This window comes from Heterocephalus glaber, unplaced genomic scaffold (genome assembly GCF_053883595.1).
Source record: "Heterocephalus glaber isolate CG9 unplaced genomic scaffold, H.glaber_assembly_v1.0 deba00001805, whole genome shotgun sequence".
Taxonomy (NCBI): Eukaryota; Metazoa; Chordata; class Mammalia; order Rodentia; family Bathyergidae; genus Heterocephalus; species Heterocephalus glaber.
Genome location: NW_028258480.1, coordinates 1,683,952 through 1,711,266, shown reverse-complemented (window position 1 = coordinate 1,711,266; position 27,315 = coordinate 1,683,952). Strand labels below are relative to the sequence as shown.

The following is a 27,315-nucleotide window of genomic DNA, read 5'->3' as shown; positions in this document are numbered from 1 at the left end:
GAACATCAGAGAGTGGTCAATACCACCAGGAGAAAAAGTGAATGGACATTCGAGCCACAGTTGTGTGTGGACAGATGGCCGGGGACTCGGACGGGAGGGAGAGATGCTTTTCGGTATCAGGAGTCTGGGTGTGAGAAAAAGCCTGAAGACTGCGGGACGGAAGTCCTGTGGGACTCCAGCGATGAGAGCGAGAGAGGTGGAAGCAGAGGCCTTTACCAGGCAACATAAGGATTTAGCTTCCATCCGCCAAAGGCAAACGGTTTTAACGTGGGAGGGAAATGATCAGATTTATTCATTTTTAATTATTCCAGCAGCTACAGGAGCACAAAATGGGGACATGTGTGAGAAATCCAAGGAGAGATGATGGTTTGTAACAGGGCTTGGCTGTGAAGTGAATGGATGCAGGGAACAGGTGCGTGGACAGGAATGAAGAATCAAATGTCCTTTGACCAAATTGGTGTCCTCTAGCAGTTTCCTGAGCCTTTCTTGTGCCTTGCTTATTCAGATCGTACCTGTTTCTATCAACCAGTTGACAGATACAGAATAGGTATTCTGAGCAAATGTGGGAGACTTCAGCTTGGGGAGGGGGGAATTAATAAACATGGTTGCGCATGTGTGAACCCAGGGCTTTTACATTAAGCTAAATTCTTAGTCCCCCTTTAAATTTATTTAGAAAAAACATCCTCTAAATTGACCCAGCAGGACTCAAATTTGCAGTCCCCCTTCCTTAGCCTACCTCATGATGGGATTATGGGCATGCACCACTGTTCCAAGCTGCCTCCTTGCTTTTTAAAGGATCCTATTTAAGAATATAAAACATGGGCCGCGGATTTGGCTCAGTGGGTTCGCCGCCTGCTGCGCAAGCGCAAGGACCCGAGTTCGATCCCCGGTACCAAAGAAAAAAAAAAAGTAAAGAATATAAAAACATGGCATATGAATAACAATTATATTTCTTGTCAGTGCCAGTCTCATTAGTTTGTGGTCATGTTTTGTATATAGCACTTAACAATATCTTAGCAAACAATATTAAAAACTATCCAATAGTTTTCAAAATGTGTTATCCAAAATGACAGTGGGGGCTGGGGATTTAGCTCAGTGGTTCTGCTGCCTGCCTCGAAAGTGAAAGGTCCTAAGTTTGTTACCCGGTACCAAAACAAAACAAAACATAACGACAGTGGGCCAGGGATTTAGCTCAGTGGCACTGCGCCTGCCTCAAAAGTGCAAGGTCCTGAGTTCATCTCTGGTACCAAAAAAACAAACAAAATGACAGCAAGAATAAGATGTCATTTGAACTTTACCTTGAAGAATTTATACAGGTGAAGAAAACTAGGAAGAATTTTCCTAAAATGAGAAAATATAAGGTCACCCCACTACACACCCCCAGGAGACATGGAAACCCATTTGGATGGACCTGAAATTTCCCACAGAAGAGTGGGATTGAAGAGCTTCGGTGCCAGATAGGGATTTTGAGCTTTTTCCTGAGGGTGATAGGAAGGAAGCCTTTGAGATTTTTGAACTGAGGAGCACTGCTTTGTGAAAATATCTGGAGAATGTGAGTGCCAGAGATTAAAACAGCCGCAGGGAATGTGGGCATCCTTTGGAATTTCAAGGGAAAAATGGAATCTGTGTAAAGTTGATGAAGTTGGGAATCCAAGATTCTTTTTCAGGAGAGGAGTCAGCGGTGCAGAGCAAGGTTTGGAAATCACCTTCACTGGGCTGAGAGAACAGGAAGTTAAAGGCTTTTAGGGTTTAGGAGCAGCCCAGTGCCTTCCTGGGTGAGGAAGCATCACCCTGGGCCGGGAGGCGGGGAGATGCGAGGGGCAGCTGCCCTGCTGGCACTGTGTGGCAGGAGACGGCAGCTTGTGTGTGCCCTGCAGAGGCTCCCGGGCCACTCTTGCCTTCTGTGCCCTTTGTGTCCATCCTAAGTATAGAACCTCGGCAGGGCTGAGGCAGAAGGATCAAAAGTTCGAGCCCAGCCTGGGCAACTTGGCGAGAAGACCCTGACTCAAGGTAAATTACCAAGGGCTGAGGACAACGGAGGTCGGTGCAGAGGCCCTGCCCATCCCACCCCCAAAAGGCACAAACCTCCAGAAAGAAAGTCTTCCCAACTCCCCAGGACCCTCAAGTCCTTGATCATTGTAGCTGAGCCGCGAGCTGCTGTTATCCCTGTCAGGTCAGAGAAAAGAACTCCTCACTCTGCGTCTTCTGAAAAGCGCGCCCAGCATTGTTTAGCACAGAGCAGCTGTTACTCCAGCCGGTCTGGTCTTGTTCGTTACATGTTATCACAGGCACAGTGTCCTTATCCAAAAGGCTTGGACCAGAAAGGCTTCGGATTTCAGGTTGTTTGCATACTTTACCCTAATCCAAGAATCTGAAACGCTTACTATCGGAATTTATTTATTTTGGTTTGTTTGTTCTTGTTTTGTTTTCTTGGTTGTACTTGGGATCAAATCCAGGTAACACAGGGATACATCCAACCTTTTCTACTTTTTGAGATAGGCTTTCACTAAGCTGCACGGGCTGGCCTCAAACATGCTATCTTCCTGTCTCAGCCTCCTGAATAGCTGGGATTATCAGCATGTGCACTGCACCCAGCTGAAATCTGAAACGGTGGAATTCAGTGTTTCATGGCATCTCAGATTTCAGGTTTTCAGAGTTTCGGACTTGTGTTTACGTGTGCTGCTTACTTCAGAAGCTCCACCATGCCCACACCTGGGTGGCAGTGCAGCCATCAACCCTCTGGTGGAGCACGGAGAGCACTCTCTATGGGCACTGAACCCCCCCCCCCACCGGCCCGCAGGCAGCACGGAGCTCACGGGCAGCACCAATCTGATCACACACTACAACCTGGAGCAGGCCTACAACAAGTTCTGCGGGAAGAAGGTCAAGGAGAAGCTGAGCAACTTCCTGCCCGACCTGCCTGGCATGATTGACCTGCCCGGGTCCCATGACAACAGCAGCCTCCGCTCCCTCATCGAGAAGCCCCCGATCCTGGGCGGCTCCTTCAATCCCATCACAGGGACCATGCTGTCCGGCTTCCGGCTGCACACGGGCCCGGTGAGTCCGCTGTGGGGGAGGGCAAGCTGGGAACCAGGCCCAGAGCACCCTGAGCCGCCCTGAGCCGCGTGCCTGTCCCCGCAGCTGCCGGAGCAGTGCCGCCTCATGCACATCCAGCCCCCCAGGAAGAGTAAGCACAAGCACAAGCAGAGCCGCACCCAGGACCCAGTGCCCCCAGGTGAGGGAAGGGTGCGGGGCCAGGAGTGCGCGGGACCTGGGACCTGGGACCTGGCACGGCCACAGCCGTCTGGAGGGAGAGCAGGAGGTGGCCAGCTCTGCAGCGACAGCCTCTCATGTCCCCACAGAAACACCTTCCGACTCGGACCACAAGAAGAAGAAGAAGAAGAAGGAAGAGGACCCTGAGCGGAAGAGGAAGAAGAAAGAGAAGAAGAAGAAGAAGGTAGGGTGGCAGGAGCTTGCCCAGCGCGTGCATGCGTGCCCTGAGTGGCGGCCTGAGGCACTGGCCCAGGGGAACCACAGTGTCCCAGCCACCCTGCTGCAGGCCCAGGCTGTGCTCCGTGTCCTGACCCCACCCTTGACTCCCCAGAGCCGCCACAGTCCCGACCACCCTGGCATGGGCAGCTCCCAGGCCAGCAGCAGCAGCAGCCTGCGCTAAGGGGACCACCAGCCTCCGCCAGGACAGCTCTTCCTGCCGCGCGGACCTGCTGTGGACAGGACAGGACAGACCGGGCTGGGCCGGGCCAGGCCAGGCCAGGCATGGCGCCCACCTGGAGGGAGGAGGAGCGGCTCCCTTAGACCTCTCCTCCTCTCCCAGGAAGTGTTCTGTGGCTCGCTCTTTCCTTTGTGCAATTTGTCTGATTTCAGGACTTGATTTGTTAGGGTTTCTCACTTTTAAAAAACTGAGTTTCCAAACTGGCTCAAATGTGGCTGCCTGTCCAGAGGTAAGCGCGCAGGGCTGGGGGCACAGGCCTCGGGTCCCAGCACTGGGAGACCTAGGCCAGCCCAGGCAAGGTGGACAGCAAAGCCCCCTCTCCAGATATGAAGCGTTTAGAAAGGGCCGCGGATGTAACTCGGGGCCCTGGCTTCAATCCCCAGTGCTGCAGAGAGAAGAGCTAAGTGCCTTTCTTGGGTCAGGGTTGAAGGCAGCACCGCTAAGTGGCGCTGGGGGCTGGGTCTCCGTCTCAGTGCATCTGTCCTGGGCAGAGCAAGCTGCGCTTGCACCTCCCGGCAGACATCCCACACCCTGCCCGTGGGGGAACCTGCAGGCGTCACCTGAAAAGCTGCCCCTTAGACCCCTGCTGCACATTCCAGGCCATTTCTGTCCAGGAACGGCCGGCCGCCCGCAGGAAGGCAGGCAGTCCCTGGGCATGTGAGCAGCAGCAAGCCAGGCCTGAAGGGTGTGACCTTGGCAGTGAGCTCCTGGCAGCCAGAGGCACCTGCGCCTTCCCTGAGGAGCTGAACCTGCCTCGTTCCTTGGTTAAGACAAATCCAGCAGCAGAACAGACTGACTCCTCCAGCTCAGCTCGCCTTCAGGGGCCGCGAGCAGGGGTTTGTGAACACTGCTTGGGCTGTGTGTGCACTGGCAGCCTGGCGCCCTCACTGCTGTGCTCCACTTGCGGAGAGGCGGAAACAGGCACTCCGGAGTCTGGCGTGGCATGGTGTGGCGGCGCCCTTCCCAAATCAGGGGCATCTTCTCTAACGACTGCCACCCCACCCCTGGCTGCTCTCCAGGCCTCCACACGGGCCGCCTGGGGAGAGGAGCCTCTTCCCCGGGACAAAAGGGGACAGCAGGACACAACCAAGAGGTCTCTAAGCTTAGCAATGGTGAGTGCTGGTTGCTGGACTTTTGTAGGGGTTTTTCCAAATGGGGATTAAACCCAGGCCTTGCACACACCAGGCAAGTACCCTACCATTGAGCTTTTTTGAGACAGGGCCTCACTGAATTGCCCTTGGAGTCGGCCTCCTGCGCAGCTGGCATTACAGGCATGCACCGCTGGCCCTGGCTGTTCTCACAAGTCCTGGAATTATTCTAAACCGTGTGTGGTGGCACACCCCTGTAATACACTCAGGAGGCAGAGGCAGGAAGATTGCTGTTTCTGGCCATCCTGGGCCAGTGAGTGCAAGGCCAGCCTGCACTATGTACAGCGAGACCCTGTCTCGAAAAAAAAATCCTTTTACCCAAACAAAACCAGGAGCTGCTGTTACAAGTAATTTCACCCCGTCCTGCCTGAAGAGGGGCTGACTGGGTCCCCTGGGATGGCTTCCACAGAGCACTCTACCTGCCTTTAGAGGACAAAATGACGCGAGCCGGGCAGCTGGTCAGAGCAGGGTTTCTTTTTATTCCTCGTTGGTTTAAAATGGCTAATCAGAATAAAAAATAAACGGGCCTGTGCATAGAGGCTGGGGCCTGCCCTGTGTGGGGGTCGGAGCCCAGTGTGCCTCTACCCAGCACCATTCCGAGTGGGCCGGGGGGACCCCCAGGGACAGCGGGAGGGGCCCAGGCCTGCCACTCCTCCTCTCTATCCCGTTTTTGGCATGTGATTAAAAATATTGCTTTTTGGATTCTTTTCTCCTGTCCTTTGATTTTAAGATTACATTAACCATGTAGGCCTTGCGAAAGCCCCAGAACTGCGGCTCCCGAAAGCGAACAGAGAGGCCAGGTCCTCCACCCCACCGCCACCCGGCCAAAGGCCCTCGGCCCTCTCCCAGCCAGGGCCCCAGACTTGGCTCCCCGGCTCTGCCCCTCATCAGGGCATCAGCAGCGCCGGACCCCAGGTCAGAGGCTGGGATGGGGGAGCCTGGGGAAAGGCAGACCCCGAGTCTTCTGCTGGTCTGAGGAGAGGCTAATCTCCCTCCTGTGTACCTCCCTCCCTCATCTTCCCATCCTGGGATAGATATATAATCTTTGATATTTATAATATATATAATATATATATATGTACACACACACCTGGTAACGCAGAAGAGGAAAAAATAGAATCCGTAACAATAATAAAAAAAATTATTTCTGGTTTAAAAATGATCTGGTTCCCTCCAGAGCAAGCATTGCACAATGTCCACTGAGTCCGGGCCAGGAGGCGGCGGGAGGGCTCGAAGACGGGGCCAGGCTGCGCCCCGGGCCCTGTGGTCAGGAGGCAGAGGCGGCGCTCAGCTCACACGGAGATCTCGTAGGTGGTGCCACCCACCCCTGACACCTTCTTCACGCCTCCGCGCGTGGGACTGCTGAGTGGTGGCTGGCCGGGGGAGGGCGGGCCCAGGCCCTTGGGCTGCCCGTTGGATCTGCTGTAGGTGCCCTTGGGCTGCACCTCGTCTCTGCAGAGGCAGTGGGCAGAGGGCAGCGGGCGGGTCAGCAGGGTGCCAGCCTGGCCTCTCCTCTCCCTCCCCTCGCCCCCCCCCCGCCTCCCGCACAGCCCCGAGGGCGGGCAGGTACTTACTTGGGGGTCAGCAGGGGCTGCAGGGCTACCTCCTCTGCCTCGGAGACACTGGCCGGGGCTTTTTGGCTGCTGTAGGACACGGCTCTGCCCAGGAAGGGGGCGGCCGCGCCCGGCTCGGGGGACCCGAGGCCCCGGGCCCTGAGCCCCTCGGGCTTGCCGAAGCGGGGCCCGGCTGGGCGGCCCGGCGCAGTCTTGGCCAGCGGCGAGCGCTTGCAGTCCTCGGGGGTGTGGGCGGAGGCCGGCATGGACGGGGCGCCCGAGTCCCCCACGGCCTCCTCCTCGCGGCCCAGGAGCGGGGGCGACTGGCGCAGCAGCTTCTCCCGCTCCTGCAGCGACGCCACGATGTGGCGCGACAGATTGTCGTAGCGCACCGGGGATGGCTCGCGCTGCGGGGCCAGCCGCGCGGACAGGAAGGGTGAGGTGTAGCCCAGCGGCTCAGGCGCGGGCACGGCCTGCAGGGACTCGAAGTCGGGGCTGTCCGATGGCGTGAGCAGGCTGTCGTAGGAAAGGCTGCCATTGCGCGTCTGGTTGGCCAGGCTCTTGTAGGACGTGGAGGTGGTGCCCTCCGAGCGGATGGACTGCAGCTGGCCCAGCTCAAAGCCCACGCCCTGGGCCGACTTGAGGCTGGACGAGCGCGAGCCGCTCGACAGGGGCTCAAAGTGGAAGCTCCTGCCGAAGGTGGGCGAGCGGAAGCTCTCTGGCTCCAGGCTGGGCTCTGAGCGGCAGCTGGGCTGGCGGCTGCTCTCTGCAACCGAGGTCGCCTCCTTCAGGCTGTCCCCGCGGCTCAGCTGCGGAGGAAGGACAGCACCCTGAGCACGCACTCGCGGTGGGCAGCTCCAGGTGCAGCAAGGCTGAGGCCTGCAGGGCGCGCACGGACCTGGGTCTGGAATCAGCGCTGCGACCTGCATGCCAGCAGGGCAACCAGGCCCCAGTGCAGAGCAGGGCAGTGCTGGGGGCCTCTCCGCCGCACACCCACCTGTCCCCTACCTTGGCGCTGGAGGAGTGCGGCATGGCGGCCGACGCGCTGCTGCTGCTGTAGCCGGGCCGGTACTTGTACATGGTGGGCGTCGGCGGGCTGTCCCTGCCCAGCAGGCTGCTGTCTACAGGAAAGAAGCCAGCGGACGCAGCTTCACAAGCTGCTCCTGTGACCTCGGGCCCTAAGGCACAGGGCAGGGGCACCACAGCAACAGGTTCACCTGGCAGAGGAAGGCCCAGGAGCCAGGTGTGGTGGGGCGCACCTGAAATCCCAGCACTCTGGGAGGCTGAGGCAGGAGCCTGTGTTCAAGCCCAGTCTGAGTTAAAACTCACTGATTTAATGACAGCCTGTCTCAAAATAAAAATTTAAAAAAGGCTGGGGATGTAGCTCAGTGTGAAGGCCCTAGCACCAATCCCCAGTGCCTCAAAAAAGGAAAAAGAGGTCCAGGGATTTAGCCTCAGTGGTTCTGCCGCCTGCCTCACAAGTGCAAGGACCCAAGTTCGATCCCCGGTACGGAAAAAAAAAAAAAAAGGGAAAAAGAAAAGGAATGTGTAGGGAACAGGATCTACCGCGATCAGGTGGTGCGCACTGGCGGGCCCTGGGAAATCCTCCGGTCAGTCTAGACGCCCAGTTTCTCCCCTCACCTGTCCTCATCCAGACCCCAAACAGCCTGCTCCAGTGATGCCACCAGGCATCCCCCGCCGAGCCGGCCGCCCCTCAAGCCCGTGGGCCTCACCCTCATTGGGAGCCAGGCTGAGGTGGGTCCGCAGCCCAGTGTAGCGGCTCAGGTCTGGCTTGGGCGGCGGCGGCGGCTCTGCGTCTGCTGACTGGCTCTCGGTGATCTCCAGGCTGCCCTTGGACTGTGGAAGGAGGGAGGGAGGGCGAGGGCTGCAGAACCCGCACAAGAGGCTGAGGACAGGCGCGCAGCCCGGCTCAGACATGGCGCTGGACCAAGGCAGCTTCCAACAGGCCGCCACTCCATCGCCCGTCTGTTCACTTTGAGCAACCGAGCAACAAGCAGGCGTCAGGCTCCCGTCACCTGCCAGCTGTTAAGTCTTCTTACGAAACATCAAAATGAACGACACAACGTCTACTGTCTGAACTCAAAATCTAACGAAGAAAAGATGATCTGGACTTATGTGATTTGAAACACAAATCGTGACCCTATAAGGAAGCTGCAGATGCAAAGGGGGCTTCTGGGCAGGAGGTGTAGCTCTGAAGCAGAGCACACGAGGCCCTGGGCTCGGTACCCGGCCGGCAAACAACAAGGAAAACTGAAAGCAAGTCTGCATGCCCTACCACGAGGGAGACCCCACATCAGGCTGCCTCGCCTCCCCGCGCCCACCTTGGTCCTCCTCAGCTCGCCCTGGATGCCGTTGTCCATGACCTTCACAGTTATCTGCCCGTCCGACACTTCCGGCCGAAGGAAAGGGGGTCTGATGACAACCGTCTTCTCTTTCTTCGGTCTCCCCAAGTACCTGAGTGCCAAGAGGAAGGCTGCTTCACGTACTCATCCCTCTGGAGCTGTGTGCCTGCTGCCTGTGTTGGAGCAGCAGTGTAGGTGAGGCTCAAAGGGCACTGTCCTCTGCTTACCACGGCCAGCGCAGCCCGCTCAGCTGAGTTAGGCTGCGCACTTGGATTTCATGGCAGCTGAAGGGCCATGTCCAAGTGCGCAAATTCACTTGCATCTGTGGTAAACTTTATTTTGATGAGAAGTTGCACTACTAGTACAATCTTTTACTACTCGAAAACACAAAGGTGATCACTTAAAAATTCATGTATTTAAGCTGGGCAGGCATGGTGGCGTGAGTCTGTAATCCTAGGACTCAGGAGGCTGAGGCAGGGGGATCACTGCATTTGAGACTGCCTGGGCTACATAATGAGTTCGAGGTCAGCCTGAACTACAGAGCAAGACCATCTCAAAAAGTAAACAGGGCTGGGGATTTAGCTCAGTGGTTCTGCCGCCTGCCTCGCAAGCGCAAGTTCCCGAGTGCGATCCCCAGTACAAAAAAATAAATAAAATAATTAAAAAATTAAAATGAATGTGTTTAAAATAAAGCACAGAGAAAAACATGTATATATCAGACTTTGTTTTGAATCTTTTCCCCAATCCTTAATGTAAACATCTTGTGCTATAACTTTTAAAGCCATATAAAGAAGGTTGCTAACCTATGGACTTAACAGTAGGTGTGTAAATATCTTTAAGGAGTATTATTTGGAAAATAAAATATAACAACCACCAAAAAATACAAAAGACCCTACTTGTTGCCCAATGCAACACTCCTCGCCAGGAGTGGCCCAGTGACAGGTAAAGCCCTGGGTTTGATCCTCACACCAAAAACCACCACCACCCTGTCAGGCTTGGCACATCCACCATCCACGCATCCCCTCACCCAGCTGAGCACAGGGTCCTGGAGAACACCGCTCCCCGGCAGGCTCCAGACACTGACCCCCCAGAACACACCCGGGGGGTTGGCCCGGTGTACCTCGGTGCCGGAGAGCTACAGAGCACACGGCTGACGTTGCTACAGCAGCCGTTGGTGAAGGGGTTCACACCTCCCCGGAATTTACCCGTAACCTGGACAGGAGAGAGGACAAACCAGTCACTCCTTGAGGCCAAAGCATCTCAGCAGCAAGTTACTCTGGGGGTGCAAAAATAAGCAGAATGCACAGCGACCATCAAAAAGCTTAAACGTGTGATGGCTACAGACAGGGACTCAGGCTCAGGATCCTCAGTTCGAATCCCAGCCACCTCAGGGGCAGTGTCTGACCCTGAACATCAGTTTGCTTAGGTGACATGGGATCATTTTCCAGATACCAAACAGTAAGGAAACTGCAGTTGTCCTTGTATCAAGTGGCACAGGGTCTGTACACCTCATTCACCCTCGACACCTGACAGCTGTCGTACGCTGTATTAGGAGTGTGTCCGGTACAGACAGTGTCTTTCGGAGTCACACCCCCCGCCCTCTGTGGCTGGCTGGACTCCCAAACACACAGCAAAGACATGGGGCGGCTGCACAGACTGGGTGATCCATTCAGTTTGGCCGCTGCTGTGTGCACAAAGGCAAGGGTCGGGCAGCCTGCCCAGCAGCAGCAGGCACTAAGGGGGCCCTGCACCCACGCCCGAGGATGAGGCCACGTCCCTCCTGAGGCTGCTCCTGCCTATGAAATCGCCCATGCTGCCACCCAGCTGCGGCTCCATACCTGCTCGTTGGTTGTGCGTCCCCTGGCCACCAGCACCACGTGAAATCCAGTGAGCCCTGCGACAGGGATGAAGAACAAGCCCGCCACACACATCACTGCCATCCTGACGCCAAGCAGTCAAGGACAAGGGCACAGCGTGGCCTGAGTGGAGCCGCCTCCCCAGCCCCTTCCGCTGGCTGGCTCCCTCCCTCCTCTCCACCCAACCCACAACCCCAGGCCTGAAGGATACGTGACAGCCGTGCGGACCCCTGAGAGCTCCTCCAAGTGGCAGAGGACGTAGAGGAGGCCGAAGCCGAACACGCCCATGATGTGGGCTGTGAGGGAGAGGAGGAAGAGGAAGAAGTAGCGGTAGTTCCGGCGCCCGATGCAGTTGTTCACCCAGGGGCAGTGGTGGTCAAACTCCTAGGGCGGAAAGAACACCCTGAGAGGCACTCCTGGAACCCTGTGCCCTTGGCCTGGGGAGGGCAGGGCAGGGCAGGGCCAGGCCGGGCCCAGGGCTGAGGCGAGGCGAGGCGGGGCGCTGCTGAGTGAGCCATTTAGTAGCAATATTAACAAGGCACAGGCAGCTTGTCTCAGTGCTGGCTGAGGGAGACCCTGGGGAGGGCGGCCAAAGGCCAAGGCCAGTTCTCAAGTTCATCTTGTGTGAGCAAAAGCCAAAGGCCTCGCACCGCCACCACTCCAGATTCGGGGAAGACAGGCTTTGGGAGGGCCATGTGGCAGGCAGCTGCTCACAAGTCAGCCAAAGGAAGGTGAAAACCCAAAGGACGCAGAGGAGCGTCTAGGAAGAGAGATCCAGCTACAGCTGGAAGCCGGAGCCCATTCTCGGCCAGACCCTGCGCAAGGTGAGAGCAGAGTCCGCGGCTCCGCACAGTGCCCGCCCCTCGGGGACAGCCAGCATCCCTCCTGTGACCCTGCAGGCCCCGGCCCGGCGGCACACTCACCTCCACGCAGTTGTCGCAGACGCTGCAGTGGGAGCAGCGCGGCGGGCGGTAGAAGCGGCAGGTGGCACACCACTTCATGCGCACCTGGATGCCCCTGATCTCCACGGTCTTGTAGAGGGGAGCGCGGAAGTCATCTTCTTTGTCCTCATCCTCCTCCGCTACAGAAAGGAAAAGCCGGTTGAAACACAGCTATGGCGAAAACTGCAGAAGTGCCAGCCAGGGACAAATGGTATTGAAAACGCGACCTCTCCAACTGCACACAGGGAACGTAAACATTGGGGACTGCAGGGCCGGGGAGTTAGCTCAGTGGTTTTGTCACCTGCTGCGCAAGCGCAAAGACCCTAGTTCAATCCCCAGTACCAAAAAAAAACCAAAAAACAAAACAAAAAACATCGGGGACTGCAAACGGGTGCCAGTGAGAACAAAAATGAAGAGACAAACAATGGATAATCTGAGCAGACCTACACCAAGTGGAAAAAGTAAAATGCAATATGCCTCTGCCTTGGAGGACTTCAGCCTGATGGGGGAGAAGCCAAGGGACCAGGATGCACCCGGGAGCAGCTGTCAACCAGGCAGGAACTGAAGTTTGAGAGAAAGTGACTCAGCGGAGGGGCTGAGAGCCACGGCCACCCTCTGCCCACAGAGCAGGGCCGCCCTTAACAGCGACAATCACGGACACACGGGCGCCCGCACAACCGGAGACCTGCAGGGTGGCAACCAGAGGACTCGGCCAGCCTCGCCCCACACGGCCCTTGCCCTGTGGCTCCCCTCCAGCAGTCCCACTTACACACAGTGTTTTCCTTTTCTTGTGTTTCTCTGAGACAGGGTCTCACTACGTGGCCCAGGCTGGCTTCACTCAATGATCTTCCTGCTTCAGCCTCCCACGTGCTGGGGTTACACATCTGGCCACTCACGGCTGTGTCTAGGTGTTCCCTGAGCCTCAGGTGGTCACACGTGGGGCTTTCCGGTGGTGGCCCGGGCTTAAGGATGTGATGCTAGGACTAAGGCTGCCCACCCGGGTGTGAGTGCTACCCCTAAGGCCGGGAGCCTGGACAGGACATCAGGGACAAAAAGAGGGCTGCTGTGGTCACTGCCATTCACTTGCTGCTTCTTTGACACTTTGTCACTTTGCTGCCTTCTGCCTGCCATGGACTGTTTCTCCTCTGCCACACACCCTGCCCAATGGACTGAAACCTCTAAAACTGTGAGCAACATAAACCTTTCCTCCTTATGAATGTCGGGTATTTTGTCTCAGCAACAAGAAAATAACTAAGACAGCCATACACACACACACACACACACAGATCGCTGTCCAAGCCCTAACTGGCCTATCTCTCAATTTTCAATGATTGGAAACCAACCCATTTCACATAGTGAGAAATTTTTTTTTTTTGGTACCAGGGATCGAACTCAGGACCTTGTGCTTGCGAGGCAGGCGATGGCACCACTGAGCTAAATCCCTGGCCCAATAAATTTTTAATTATTTTTTTTGGTACCAGGGATCGAACTCGGGTCCTTGCACGTGCAAGGCTGGCAGCAGAACCACTGAGCTACATCCCCGGCCCCCTTGTTTATTTTTAATCCAGGAGATATACACAAGGGAAAGAAAATGATGGTGCAGGGATTAAAAACTGCCAGGTGTGGTGGTAAATGCCCATAACCCCAGTATTCTAGGAGGCCGAGGCAAGAAGGTCACAAGTTTGAGCCCAGGCTGGGTGACTGCTTAGCACTTAGCAAGACCTGGTCTCAAAATTTTAAAACAAAAAAAATTTTTTTTTTGTTTTTTTTTTTTTTGTACCAGGGATTGAACTCAGGACCTTGTGCTTGCACGGCAGGTGGCAGCATCGCTGAGGTAAATCCCCAGCCTGATGAATTAAGTCTTTTCCAATCTTTTTTTTTTTTTTTGGTACCAGGGATCAAACTCAGGATCTTGCACTTGTGAGGCAGGCATGGTACCACTGAGCTAAATCCCCGGCCCTCAATTTTCTCTTTTTGAGATGAGGTCTCCCTGTATGGCCCAGGCTGGCCTAAATCTAGGCTCAGGCAACCCTCCTGCCTCTGCCTCCCCATAGCTACAGGTATCCACTGCCTTGGATAAAAATCTTTAAATACAGGGTCTTTGGAAGGGAAAAAAACTCAAATGCTGGTTATTTTGACATTTTTGGTCCTTCTGCTGGAATGAACTTGCTCTAAAGAGCTCTTTGATTACAGTTACAGCTGATCACTGTGTATTCACTCATAGCAGCAGCTTCTCCAGCTTCCTCTCCAGACAGAGCGATCTGAAAGCAATGACCTTTCGAAAACAGTCACCCGCATGCTCATCACCGTGCCCTCCGTCACAGATCACGAACGAGGGATGAATGGACACTCAACTCCGTGCTTTGGAGACATAAAGCTCCCTGCCCTCGGGGACCGCAGATCACACAGGTGCAGGGCTGGGGATGTGGGGAGCCTCAGAGAACCCTGTCCCAGCGTGGCCAGCCCTCCGCCCACCTCTGCTGACCGGACTGCCCCCCTTCCCCTCCCAGCGTCAGCCTGCACCCTTCAGTGGGCACAACTGTCTCAAAAGCCCCGCAAGCACCTCCTCTCTGCACACTCACTCCCAGCTGCACACTTCGACATCCGCCTCGTGCTATTCTCTGCTTCTGTGTTCATCCTACAAACCAGCTAGGTCTCCTGCACCCCGGAAAGCCCTTGCTTCCCCCATGACTCCCTTCACCCTGTGCTTACTTCTAGACACCCACTGACACCAGTGGCCCCTCATTTCCCCTCACGTACACCCACACACTCCTACTCTGCTCCTGTCATGACCTATTGCTTCTCAGTTCCCTCAACATGGGGATCCTGAGTACTCTGGACACACACAACGGGCAATCTCTGTAACCCTTGACACTGCCAGCCAGGAGCAGCTCACAAACCTGCCTGAGTCCCCAGCCTGTCCCACTGTCCCCTCGGCAGCACCCCCCGGCCAGGGGCGTGCTATGAAAGTGGCAGCTGAGCAGGCCAGCCTCAGCCTCCCCCAACCTTTCTACTTTCTCTAGACAATCTCACTCTTACTGCTTCAAATGCCGCGGGGCCCAAGACTTTTAAAACCCTGCTCTTTGACTCCGAATGCTCAGCTGCCCACTGGGTAACCCCACCTGGGTGTCACATAAGTCCCTCAGGTTCGGGAGATCTGGAGCTGGGAGTACAGCTCAGCAGTACAGTGCTGGCCTAGCATGTGCTAGGTCTCTAACACCACACACACACAGGCACACAACAGAAGGGAAGGGGATGTAGTTCAGTGCTAAAGTGCTTGCCTAGCATGCGTGAGGCCCTGGGTTCAATCCACAGTACTAAAAAAAAATTTTTTTTAATTAACAGATGTGTTGATGCGTGCCTGTAACCTTAGCAGCCTAAGGCAGGATTCCAACCTGGGCGACAATGACATAGCGAGATCCTGTCTCAAAATTCCCTTTTTCTTTCTCTCTTTTTGTTTTTTGGAGACAAAGTCTCGCAGTGTAGCTCAGGCTGGCCTGGAACTCACTATGCAGTTCAGGCTGGCCTGGAATTCACAGCAATCTTCCTTTCTCAGCCTCCTAAGTGCTGGGATTACAGGCGTGTGCTACCACACCCAGGTGTCTCAAAATTTAAAGGTGGGTTGTGGGGAGTATTTCACTGAAAAGAGGGCTGGAGATTTAGCTCAGTGGTTCCGCTGCCTGACTCACAAGCACAAGGACCCGAGTTCAATCCCTGGTACCCAAAAAACAAACAAAAACACTTGATGAATTTCACTGAAAAAGCCCGGGGTACAACCCCCAGTACCATATAAAACAGAAGAGAAAACTTAAGTATGCCTGAGAGTATTCTCTGTCTTCCCTATCTGATCTGTTCAACGTTCCTATAACTCACATTGTGGTTTCCAAAAATCAGCACAAGTCAGGAACATGGAAGCTGCCAGACGATTCCTTCACCCTCTCCTATCCAAGCACTACAGGCCCAGCTCCGCCTGGCTCCCGACAGCAGAGCACCCAAGCACAGCATGCAGCATCCTGGGCAGCGGGGCGGAGTTGCCTTCCACCTCCCTATGAGTCCAAAGTCCTCACACAACAAATCTCTAAATCCATGCCTGAGCTGAGTTCTCCTCTGGTCTGTATCATTTATCACCACAGCCACCTAGAAGGTATCTGTCCTTTCTTACAAGAATTACTTTTGCGAAAGGAAATCTGATCTCCCGAATCCTCCACCTCGACACCGCTTCATGTCAAAGGAAGAGACGTCACCTAACCGACCGCATAACACTTAATTTAGCTCATGGTGCTTTGCAGCGTGGCTCTGGGTTCCCTCCTGCCTCTGCTGGGTCTTGCCATGCCCTGTACCCTTCAACCCCACTGAGTTCACATCTCACAGCTACAAGATTCTGTCTACACCGCCTCCCTGGTGTGATAACGCCTCTCCCTAGCCAGGTGTGGTGACACACAGGCAATCCCAGCACTCAGGAGACTGAGGCAGCCAGATCACAAGTTTGAGACCAGCCTGAGATGCAGACTGACTTCAAGGTCAGCCTGAACTACACTGAGACCCAGTCTGAAAGACAGAAGGAGACAATGCCCTCCCCTCCACGTGGGACTCTCCCACCCGTTCTCAGTGGCACTGCCTCAGTCTCCCTGCAGACCCGCTGTCCTCTTCCTGTATCCTCAGAGCGTGCTCGTGCCTCCCTTAGAGTGTGCGTCCCACTGCTATAAGGACTAAGACACCACTGGAACTCCTGTACCCAGCAACACTGTGCTAAACACCATCCTACTGAGTAAAGAGCTAAAAATGCAAAGGCCTCACCCCAAGTGAGTAAAACAGAAGAAGCGATAACATCTACTCCTCAAAACCCTGCCCTGATTGCTATCCTCAGACCACAGAAGCATCCCACAATCCTAGGACTCCGAAGGCCCAAGATCCACCATGTCTACCCAAGGCCACAAGGAGCTTGGAGGGAGATCTTACCTCGAGGGAAAATCCCTGGGTCCATGAAGGTGGCCATGCTGAAGTTGGCCAGCACAAAGAGAAACATAATGGCATTGTAGATGGGCACTGCAGGAGACACATACAGGCTCAGTCCTGGACACCTGCACGAGAATACACACAAAGTGAGGGACAGAAACCATACTCAAAAACCTGTCAGGATTCAGCCGCTAAAGCAGGTATGGTGCTGTACACCTTCAATCCCAGCACCCGGGAGGCTGGCACAGGAAGGAGGATCACAAGTTCAAGCCAAACTGGCCAAATGAGAGATCCTGTCTCAAAATAAAAAGTAACAAAGACACAGTACTAAAAAAGAGAGGAGGAAAAAAAAGATTCACCCCTACCTGCACACATAAATCTCTCACGGCTTCCACGTGCTGACCCAGTTACCACCTTCACCCTGCCCACCACGAGGCCCAGGGTCCCCGAAAGGCTCATTAGAATGAGCAGGAGGGAGAGCGGAATCCCGGAAGCCCTCGCTCAAGGGCTGGCTCTTCCGGTTCCTCCTCCTCTGTCTTCCACATATTTTACAAAGCGTCCTTATCTCCTCACTAGGGTCAGGACGGGGAGGTAACTGAACCAGCCGATCCCATCCCGCTCTGCCTGGAGCCTGGCCACATCCCACTGATCTGCACTCGGCTCCCCTGCATCTGCCTCTCCACGCCCTCTGCACCTCCACTTTCCCCACCGTGTCAGGTATTCCTGGGTCTTACTCAATGGCAGGGAATTTAAAAGAACATGGGATGAGAGTCACTATCGAAGTTCCCAGCCTCTAGACTTCGGAGTGGAGCGGAGCACAGAGCATGGATGGGGAGAAACAGATTTTAAAACCAAAGAAGCCTGTCTAGGGTGGGGCACTCGGGGTGCAAACGGAGGAGTGGCAGGCCCGGCGGCCAGGGTCAGAACTTCTGTTGGGAGCTGAAGGTGTGAGCAGCAGCAAATGCCCCTTCTCCTGCCTCATGCACAACTTCCCACTGCCAAGATGGGGCAAACCCAGTAATCTGCTTGCAGCTGAGAACTTAATCTCCAGGCAGGGCAGCATCTGTCCTCAGGCCGAAGGTCTGGACCGGCCAGAAGAAGAGCTAGCTGAAGGGAAAGAAGACGGGCCGGGAGAACAGAACACCTGTGCGGAGACCTCGATCTGTCCCCTCACAACCAGAAGCGCAATCCGGCACAGCAACTTGGGGAGGGAGGTCTGGAGGCCCTGACTCCCTAACGAAACACAGTTAACCAAAAGCCAAGGAAAGAGGCAGAAATGCCACAAAGCACCCCACAACCTGCACTGCCGTTATCTACTTTACCAAATCCCATTCAGCCACTGATTTAAAAACATTTTGAGTAAGTATGTACTATGCTCCAAGCTTTTAAAGTGGTAAATATCAGTCACCCCTTGAATCTCTGATACATACTGTACTTGAGAGACAAAACAGTGAAGCCGGGCCTCTGAGTTCTCAGCTCTGCCAGGGCGCACGCCCAGGGCTGGCCCTCCCGCCGCCTCAGGAAGGGAAGCTAGACACCAGACATCTAAGTCCGGTCCTCCCAAGCACTTAGCTGCACTTCAATTTCCACCTGGGGAGGAGAGGGGGGACTCACTGCACCCCCACAGCTGGGAAGGCTCTCAGAAGGAACCCTGAGGGCACAGAGGTGCCTAGGACTTCAAGTGCCCAGCACTGGCCACCGTGACCACCTCGGCCTGACCTCTAACAGAAACAAGCTGGGAGCTTCCAGCCAGGGCGAAACAGGGGAGTGACTAAGAGCGAGGCTCTGGCCTCTGGCCCCGCTCCACAGCTCTGCCTCCCAACACAGCACCTCACCCGGCGGTCAGGTGCAGTGCCAGCCTAGCTGGTGAGGAGCCCTGCCCTCCAGGCTTCTCGGACCAACCCATCCCAACTCCCGTGTGTGACCCTGGAACCCACTTCCAGCATCTGTTGCCGAAATAAAGCCTCCTCCATGGTGGCAGCATCTACTACAAGTGACAAGAGTGACTCAAGCTCCTGAGGACTGGCTGAGGCCGTGGGTGTCACTGTGGGGCGTGGGCCCACTGCAGCCCTGCTCTGCCGCAGCGCTGAGACATTGAGTGACACTGAGTGACCGCACCAGTGGCCTGTGAGTCTGCTGCCTGTGGTGGGGGAGGTGGCCCATCTAGAGGGAGCTGCCAGGACCTGTCCTCAGACTCCGTAATCACAGGGCACCTGCAAGCGGGAGCGGCCCAGAAGGCTGGCTGAGTCATGAAGGGTTCCCAGGCTAACTCGTCCTGGGCAGAACTGGTTCTTCAGCACTCTGTCCCAAGGCCAGAGGGGATCCGGGAGGAGGCCTCGATATCCAGTCCTGAAACCTACCCCCAACACTCCCTACTGTAAAAAAATAAAGTTCCTAGAAAGAAAAGCAAAGTAGACACAAGGAGCGCTGGCTTTTAATCCAGTCTCAAATACTGCTTCACTGTGCAGCCCTGCGTAACCAACGCGACTCTCAAGCTCATCACTTCCACTACACAAGACAAACAGAAGACAGAGGGTCTGCAACTGCTGCACACTGCTGCACTGCCCTGACACACGGGTTATTAGTTATCAGCATCGTCACCAATTACTGCAGCCCCACCTGTACCGACTCCACCTCCCCTAGCCACGGTGCTGGGACTCAAGGACACGCTGGGACAGGGCTAAACTCCTCTGGCGGGCAGGACTCGAGTCCCGCCCATGCCAGGCATGCTGCTCCTCACTCTCAGGAAAGGCTGGAGTGAACGACTCACTTCCTGCCCTTGGGGACCCTCTTCTAGGAGGCTTTCTCAAGACTCTATGACAGTCCACAACAGCGAGCATGGCAGGGCTGTCAATGACACAAACAGCCTGCTGTGGCACACGGGCGATAGGGTTGCTGTCACTGCTCTATGGGAAAACATTTTCCCTTCATCCTGGGGACAAGTTTCTCTCAAAAGACTTGCCTGCTAGCCAGGCAGGGTAGTGCATGCCTATAATCCCAGCGTGCAGGAGGCAGGGCAATCACAAGTTGGAGGCTAGCCTGAGCAAGACTCTGTCTCAGAAAAAGGCCAAGCATGGTGGCGTGGCCCATCATCCCAGGATGTGGGAGGCTGAGGCAGGAGGATTGCAAGTTAAAGGCCCCCCAGACTGCACAGTGAGATGCAATCTCAAAAACCAAACCAAATTAGGCACTAACAACAAAGCCCCAGCCCCACTTGCCATGGTGCTTCTGGAAGCTAGACTTCCCACCAACCCATGCGAGAGGCAGGGCCTGGGCACGAAACCATGTGGGAAAGCAAGGAACAACACCTCGTGCCTTAATGAATGGCCCACGGCATGAGGCCACTCCCACTCCAATCAGGAGCTAGCACCTCTGCAATCACGGAAAAGACAACAGGGAGAGACATTGAGGCTGCCCCACTCGGTGGGTAAAAGGGCTGGAAGGGGCCAGAGACAGAAACCGAAAGCCATCGGGATCCCGGAAAGGTGCTCGAGGCTTCCAGAGGAGCTGGAGCTCTGGCCCAGAGGCTCACTGGGAGCAGAGTTCTTACCTCGAGCTGGAGAAACCGCACAGCCCTCAGTGACCTCACTGGCAGCTGGAGGACTCCAGGAAGATCTGCTTGGTGACTTCAAGTAGGGTTGCCAGGAGCCCTGAGGTCTCAGGGGCCCCCAAGGAGCCACCAAGAGGCTGGGTCCCTACGCGCTGGCCTCGTGTGGACCACAGCACCTCCACCTGCTGCCTTTCACGCGGGGCTCAGTGTAAGGTCTCTTCTGAAGAAGTGTTACACTGCCCACCTCAGCTGCTCAGCCTCAACTTCCTCACTGAGAGAGGAAGAGCACAGGGCCACCAGGGCAGACAGCCTAGCGAAAGCAGGCCCTGACCGCCGACTGCTGCCCCCACTCACACTGGCCCCGGCCAGCCACAGCAGTCAGCTGAACACCGTGAGGGGGCGCGGCCGCCTCACCTTCCCCGCAGAATCCGGTCTACTCTGCCCAGATGGACAGGACCTCCACAACTCCTGCTTCGGGGCAGCCCTGAACAGACTCAGGGAAGAGAGGGCCAGCGCCAGCTCTGGGGGAAGACTTCAACTGTTCTATCCAAACTTCTCTGGGCAGAAGAAAATCACCATTTCTCTGGCAGCCAAGCCCAAAGGCAATCCCTGCTCAGAGCTTTCCTCACTTGACAAACATGGAGGGTAAGCTGTTCCTAATTAGCTGGAGCCTGCGTGCCTCACTAACTTTGTCTGCCCGCTAAGAGACACCTCCTGCTCCCAGCCCTCCAGGCCCCAGAGTTCCCACCTCAGCCTGCCCCCCTGAGGAAGGGCAGCCAGAGCCAGAGAACAGCAGGGCACGGGCAGGGCAGACTCAAGACCCTCCCAGGAGCTGGCTCAGTGCAATCTGAACCCAGCGACACTTTCTGAGGCTGTCTACAGTCTTCATCAAGGAGTGCCCCAAAGAACTGCACCCAAAAGGGACAGGGTCCACAGAGCAATAAGAGCACCTTGGGCTAGACACGGGCTCAGAGACTATGGTCGGACAGAGAGATGAGATGCGGAGCATGGTGGGTGAGGACAGACTTGAGGTGGGCCGGAGACCTCGGGGAGAAGGGGAGGCGAAAGCCAACACCAGTGGGGACTTCACCCGAGACCCACGGCTCTCCAACTGGGTCAGTAACTCCTCCAACCCGGAATGAATGTAATCAAGTACTGCGTACCGCAAACGCATGTTAGCAACAAGAACGTCTGGGAAATCTTTTCTCCTGGGGCCGAGAGACCACAGGAGGAGGGCCCCTATTTTACTGGCACCAGAGAATAAGCAAAGTAGGTTAAGTACCTTCAACCATCAGTTGAGAAAATGCCTATGTCCATCCAGCGCTGTGGGCAAACTGGTATAACCAGCCAAGCACCGCAAGGTTCCAGATCAGCAAATTAAGCACAGGGCTCTGCATGCCCATCTTAGGACCGGGGTACGTGGAGGGAGAGCCGCCACTGTCCCTGACCACCCCGGCCTCCCGGGGGCGGGGGGGGGGGGGTGCTCCGCTGGCCTACCAGGGCAGGGCCTGGGGGGAGGCCGGGTCACCCTCCCGCCCAGCCCCACACTGCCACAAGGACACGAGGACACCCAGCAAGCCCCGGTCAGGAGTGTGACGCTGCCTCCTGGCCACGCAGCAAAAGCAGAGGCAAGTGCAGACACAGACCTCACACCTCGTCACCGGCAGGGCAGTCGATGGCGGAGGGCAGGCTGCTGAACAGGCTGAGAAAGACTGAAGGAAAGAAGCCAGGCGGGGGGGAGCAGGGCTATCTCCAGACCCTGAGGGACCCGGCAGGGACTGGAGGGACTAGGAGCTGGGCCGCAACATCTAGGACTTCTGCACTCCAGGCAGGAGATGGGAAGCGGGCTGATGGCAGACACCACACCAGGGACAGAGTAACCTTCCTTGTTTAAAAACCAGAGAAGGGCACCAGCAACTTTCCTCACTCTGGCCACACTGGGCAGTCCCTCCGCGGAACTGGCCACCACACCCCTCACTCCGGCCTCAGTGAGTCCAAACTGCTCTCGCCCCTGTCACTCCATCCTCTTCCTCTTCCCAGCAACCTCATGCAGCTCAGCAGAGCCTCATCATTAGGGGGGAGCTGGAACCGCACCACAAGGAACTTCCCAGAAGAGCCGGTGTGCTCTGATCCCTGGGAGAGCCCCAGCTTGAGGGCCACCTCAGTGACTCAGCGGGTCAGGGCTTGGAAGACTGGCACCGGCCCATCCCTACCCTGGCAGCAACAAGACAGCAGCAGACAGGCAGACCAGGTCTGGAGGCCCCAGCTGGGAGAGGTGCAGACCCTAGACCCTAAGCAGGGAATCCTTCCGTCAAGTGAGGCCTTTCCCACTGGACTTCACTTCCCCAGGCCTCAGAGCTTACAGAAGAATACAGAAAGCCACATGTGTACACCTGTGATCCCCGCACCCTGGGAGGCTGAGACAGGAGGAGCACAAGTTCAAGCCCAGTCTGGGCAACTCACTGACTTATCCAGACCCTGTGTCAAAATTAAAAAAAAAAAAAAAATTTAAAAGAAATTAGAGGGAGGGCCAGAGATGCAGCTCAGTGGCACCACTCCTGCCTGGCAAGTGCAAGGTCCTGAGTTCGATCCCCAGTACCAAGAAATGAAAGAGGCCTTAGGGGTGTAGCTGAGTGTGAAGGCCCTGGCTTCCATCTCCCAGCGCATCCACCTGAGATTCTCCAGCACTGCTTCCACAACCTCGGACCTGAGCTCCAGACAACCTGGGGAAAGCCACTCCCATGAAGAAGACTTTCGCCTCTTGTCCTCCCCACAGGACTGACTGCTTATGCTGCTGTGAGCCTCCTGGTGGCTTCCTCCCACCGCCTGCACCTACTTGACGATGAGTGGGGAGGAGGCACTGCAGGGAGGCGCGGACGGCTCCCGAGGAAGGGGACTCGAAGCAGGAGTGTCAGGGAGCGGGCGTGTAACACAGCCGGAAGGACAGGCCTCTCCTCACCCTGCACTTCTCTCGGCTCCGCGAGTGACCACAGCACGGGGGGCGGAGAGCACCCTCTCTACCTCCCAGGGCCTCCCCACCCACCAGGGGAAACTCACGTAAAGGCAAAGAAGAGTGTGGTGGCGCCCACTAGGAAGACGGCAGCCGCGGACACCGGGACATACTTGCTGGGTTTGAATCTCTTTCCGGACTCTGAGGGCATGTTGGAGCTGTGAAGGGAGAGCTGCCCTGCCGCATAGCCCAGGCACACCGGCGGCAGGACAGACAAGAAACGGGGCGAGGGGGACAGCAGGGAGGTCGCCAACCAGGGGAGGCCGGAGACGCAGAGCCGCCACCCTCCCCCTCCCGAAGAACACGGCAGCTCAACAGGTCCTGGAAGAGGGAAGGTGCACGGGAGGGGGAAAGGCGACTTCCCAGCCTGAGAAGCGGCCTCCCTGGAGCAAGGCCGGCGGCAGATCAGGAGATGGGGCTGCAGCAGTCTGAACACGGAGCAGGGAGGTGCAGGTGGAGCAGGTGGCGAGCGAGCGCAGTCAGGCAGGCCGCAGGGCAGCTCGTGGAGGTGGGGCTTCCCAGGAAAGGAGGACGGGGTTGGGGGTCAGAGTCACCAAGAAGCTCCGAGGGGAGCACCGGCAGTGCCCCCGAGGCTGTGCCCTGAAGGTGCGCCCCGCTGCCCTGCCTGCAGTCCTGTCCTGCGCAGCCTCCCGAGGCCACCACGCCCACACGGCTTCACCAGGCCCTGCAGTCTGGCACCGGCAGCTTAACTTTATTTACTTCTCTCTTGACGGCCAACACTGGACAACAGCTGTTACAGGGCTGAGTTGTAAATCCTTTCCTTTGGAGGGGGAGGGAAAACGGAGCAAACCTGACCGTCTTCAGTCTCTGCTTGTTACTCCTGACCCTGTTAAGGGCTCTGTTTCCCACAGAGTTCATGCAAAACTAAATGGAAACTTAAAATCCTTGAAGCCATGTTCTTCCCAGTAAGCAGAAGAGGACGAAGACACAACTTCTACTTGATGGTACTTTCAGACTTCTGTGAATAAAGGCAAAGCTCCAAAGATGCCCCTGTTCCCAGGTTTCTCAAGTTCTCTGATCTTTTGTCTTCAAGCTGGGGCTCTGCAGATGTGGAGTTCAGCTGGGTTACAGGGCCTCACCTGGAGAAAAACAAGGATGTTTACCAAGAAAACTTCCCGGGCATTTCTAAACCACAGCAATGCCCCATCCCCACAGGCTACTCACTTAAAAAACCTCCTTCTGGAAAAAAAAAAAAAAAAAAAAAAATTTTCCTCTTCCCTTCTATGCATGTGGGAAAGGACAGCAAACGGAGAAAAATGGACCTGGATCCTTCTCCCTCCTAAGTGCTATTCTGCCAGGTAGGAGGGAGCAAGGCTTTCCCTGGCCTAACGTCATCTAAGAACAAGCTCTTCTAAGAGGCCCATCTCACCTGTGACAAATACCGTAAATATAAAAAGCAAGACATAAAATCAAACATGAGCACAGCATGAGGGGCAGTTCTAGAACAGAGATTTCCCTTTGTGCAAAAAGAGCATTTATTGCTGCAATGAAAAATGTAACCTTAAAATTAGGACAACAAGTTCTATTTTCTTTCTGTGTGTGTGTCTCTCACTCCTGTCTGCTTTTTAGTTATATCCCTGAAGAGACTAAAGCCCAATTTCTGGCCTCCCAGAATCACCTGCTAAGGACCTGGGTGAGAAATATTCTTGCATTCAACATAAAATGCCCTCTAGGCAGCTGGGTCCACCATGGGGACTAGGCCTCTTCCTCCCAGTCCAACAGCTGTTTCGGCCTCCACTGGCCTCCTAGGAAGCAAACTGGGCCCCACCTAAGGCAGCAAGATTGAGAGTAACAATTATTTCTGTTGATGACAGTAGCAAAATAATACCAGCTACTTGATTTTATGAGCTGTTTTTTATCTGATGATCTCAAAGCACTCTGCTCCCATTATCTGGTGACACAGCCCCTTATCCCACTCCGAAGAACTGAAGGCCAGAGAGCGCCCCAGGCCACTGCGCTGAATCACCTGAGCCAGAGAGTGGAGGCCTCCTCAGCCCTGGTGCTGACAGAACCCTGCAGAGCACCTCCTGGTTCACCACACAAAATGACCCAAGAGAAGAGCTTGGGCCTGCAGACCAAACATTTCACTCAAGTTAGAATTTTAACAGAAAGCAGTTTCATTTCCCTCAGCAGCCTATTATTTAAAACCAAAGGCAGATAGTAAAATACAAACGTACCCTAGAATTCATCACTTCTCTCACCTGTGGCATGGTAGGCACAGGTACCTGCCCTCAAGATTCACCTCCCCCTTTAACAAGAGGGTCCAGAAGGCCAAACACTAACCCTGGAGTGGAGTGGGAACCCAGAGACCACAGAAATTACTACAGTGCTGAAACACATAGGACCTCTCTAGTCCCTGATTCCAAACTTACTTAATCCTCAGTTTCCAGAAAAAACAAAGCACAGCTTTCTGAATTTAGGCCTTAAGTAACTTTGTTAACAACAAAAGGCAAAATCTTGGGTTGTATCATGTATTATTAAAGCAAAGGTTTCCCTCAAAACCCCAAAGATTAAAGAGAGAAAATTATACTAAGTTTCATTGGGAGTATCATTTAGAAACCATGTATTATTTCAATTCTATTTCTACAGGGAAAATATACATGGTCTAATACTGCTAAAGTGATACAGAGTCATGAAAGGCTGTACAATTTTGGAAGCACAATACTGACATATAAACAGTGTCAACATCTGAATTGGTTGAGGAATGTATGTTAGAAGGGACAACATAAAACCTAAGAACCTTTTGGGTATAATGATACACCAAGTCTTAGCACAAGGATGTGGCAGACAGCAGATCCTAGATAACTTCTAAGATGATTAGAGTGCACACGCCTGGAATCCAAGCACTCGGGAGGCTGAGGCAGGATTGCCACAAGTTGAGGCCAGTGTGGGCTACACAATGCGTTCAAAACTAGGCTGAATTACAAAGTGAGAGACCCTGTTTCAAAAAAAAGACCAAACAAAACAGCTGTTACTGTAAATAAAGGCAAAGTCCCAAAGATGTCCCTGTTTCCAGGTTTCTTAATGTCTCTGACCTTTTTTTTGGTTTGGAGGCTTCTAATAAGGTTTAACATGAGTACTTCCGTAAAGGAGTAAGTGCATGTGAGCAGTACCACCGACAGAACAAGTATCAGTGTGCTGAAATAAATTAGCATAATACTATAATACAGTAAATCTGAATGCACAGAATTCAAGGGCCATGCAATAAGCCACAACAAGATATCAGAGGCAGGCAGAAGTTAGCATGAGTGTTATCACTGTAGACCTAGGTACCAAAGTGCATGGCAATATCATTCTTATAAATGGCTTTTACAGAATGTGGGAAAATAAGAGATTTTGACACAGGGCAGAGGGAGATTAGGACAAAAAGGAATGCAAATGTACAATTAACCTGGACAAGGCGGCATTAACCAGGAAGTGAAAGCCCAAGGCAGAAAAATGGCCTCAGCCATCACATACTGGGTCCCAGAACTGCTTTTAATAACTTCTAAGTCACTTCCTCACTGCTCATCCCGGCGTTTTCCTGCGGCCAAACGGGCAAACGCTTTCACCGCGTCCCGCAAAGGGGTCCGCAGAGGCGAAGCGCTGGCCACCTCCTGGAGCTCGCCAGTGCGAGAAGCAGTGCCGGGCCGGAGCCCGGGCCGGCTGGGCTAGGCGAGGGGCCGGCGGCGGGGACCAGGTAGCAGGATGGAGCCCGCGCCAGGGAAGGGGCGGCCCCGCGGGGCGGACACCGCGCGGGGCCCACCGGGGCTGGGCAGAGCCCACCGCGCGGGCCGGACGCGCGGGATCCGGGGCGCAGGGCCCGAGAGGGACAGCGGGGCGCGGGCCGGGGGCAGCGGGGCGCGGGCCGGGGGCGGCAGGGCGGCGACCAGGGCCGGCGCGGGGACCAGGTCCAGCCCAGCCTGGCCCCCGCCCCGACCCGCCGCCCGGCCGCCCAGAGGAGGACGGGGCCTCGACCCCCGCCGCGGGCCCCTTCCCTAGAGGTCACTCTCCCCTCCCACCGCCGGCCCCCACTTCCGGTTCCGCAGGGCCGGCGTCCCCGGGACTCACCGCCGCCGTCGTTGTCACCGCCGTTTCTCGGCAGAGCCGTCCGGCCGCTGAGAGAAGAGGTGGCGCGCGGCCCCCGCACGCTCCACACCCGCCCCGCTCCCGCGCGCTCCCGCCCGACGCTCGCCTCCGTGCCGGCG

The 27,315-nt window shown here is 55.5% G+C and overlaps 2 protein-coding genes across 8 annotated transcripts in view; one reads left to right on the top strand and one right to left on the bottom strand.

Annotated features, from left to right (window-relative positions):
* Positions 1-5,580, top strand: part of Med19 (mediator complex subunit 19) — a 6,737-nt gene extending 1,157 nt beyond the window's left edge. Inside the window, exons 2-5 of the mRNA XM_013067483.3 lie at positions 2,801-3,057; positions 3,142-3,235; positions 3,363-3,457; positions 3,605-5,580. Coding sequence (XP_012922937.1) covers positions 2,801-3,057; positions 3,142-3,235; positions 3,363-3,457; positions 3,605-3,673 — 515 coding nt within the window. The 3' untranslated portion in view covers positions 3,674-5,580. The remainder of the gene's footprint in view (positions 1-2,800; positions 3,058-3,141; positions 3,236-3,362; positions 3,458-3,604) is intronic.
* Positions 5,338-27,315, bottom strand: Zdhhc5 (zDHHC palmitoyltransferase 5). 7 transcript variants are annotated; one of them, XM_021248286.2, is made up of 13 exons: positions 27,179-27,276; positions 24,747-24,896; positions 23,155-24,207; positions 16,551-16,672; positions 11,574-11,731; positions 10,862-11,034; positions 10,633-10,735; positions 9,915-10,006; positions 8,774-8,906; positions 8,165-8,288; positions 7,440-7,648; positions 6,453-7,240; positions 5,338-6,330 (listed from the first exon to the last, which is right to left on the bottom strand). In XM_021248286.2, exons 3-13 carry the CDS (start codon positions 23,256-23,258, stop codon positions 6,171-6,173), a joined length of 2,166 nt encoding a protein of 721 aa, XP_021103945.1. In that variant the 5' UTR covers positions 23,259-24,207; positions 24,747-24,896; positions 27,179-27,276; the 3' UTR covers positions 5,338-6,170. The 7 variants fall into 7 exon arrangements, with proteins under 7 accessions (XP_021103945.1, XP_087059778.1, XP_021103944.1 ...); XM_087203652.1 differs by lacking the exon at positions 27,179-27,276 and adding an exon at positions 26,588-26,794; XM_021248285.2 differs by lacking the exon at positions 24,747-24,896 and having other exon boundaries at positions 27,179-27,315.

Bases quoted from the DNA above. Each gene is read 5' to 3' on its own strand.
- Zdhhc5 (XM_021248285.2), bottom strand. From the start codon at position 23,258: ATGCCCTCAGAGTCCGGAAAGAGATTCAAACCCAGCAAGTATGTCCCG. The intron at 10,736-10,861 runs GTATCCTTCAGG...GCTTGGCGTCAG, and splicing joins GGGGTCCGCACGGCTGTCAC to GATGGCAGTGATGTGTGTGG. The intron at 6,331-6,452 runs GTAAGTACCTGC...CTGCCTCTGCAG, and splicing joins CAGCCCCTGCTGACCCCCAA to AGACGAGGTGCAGCCCAAGG.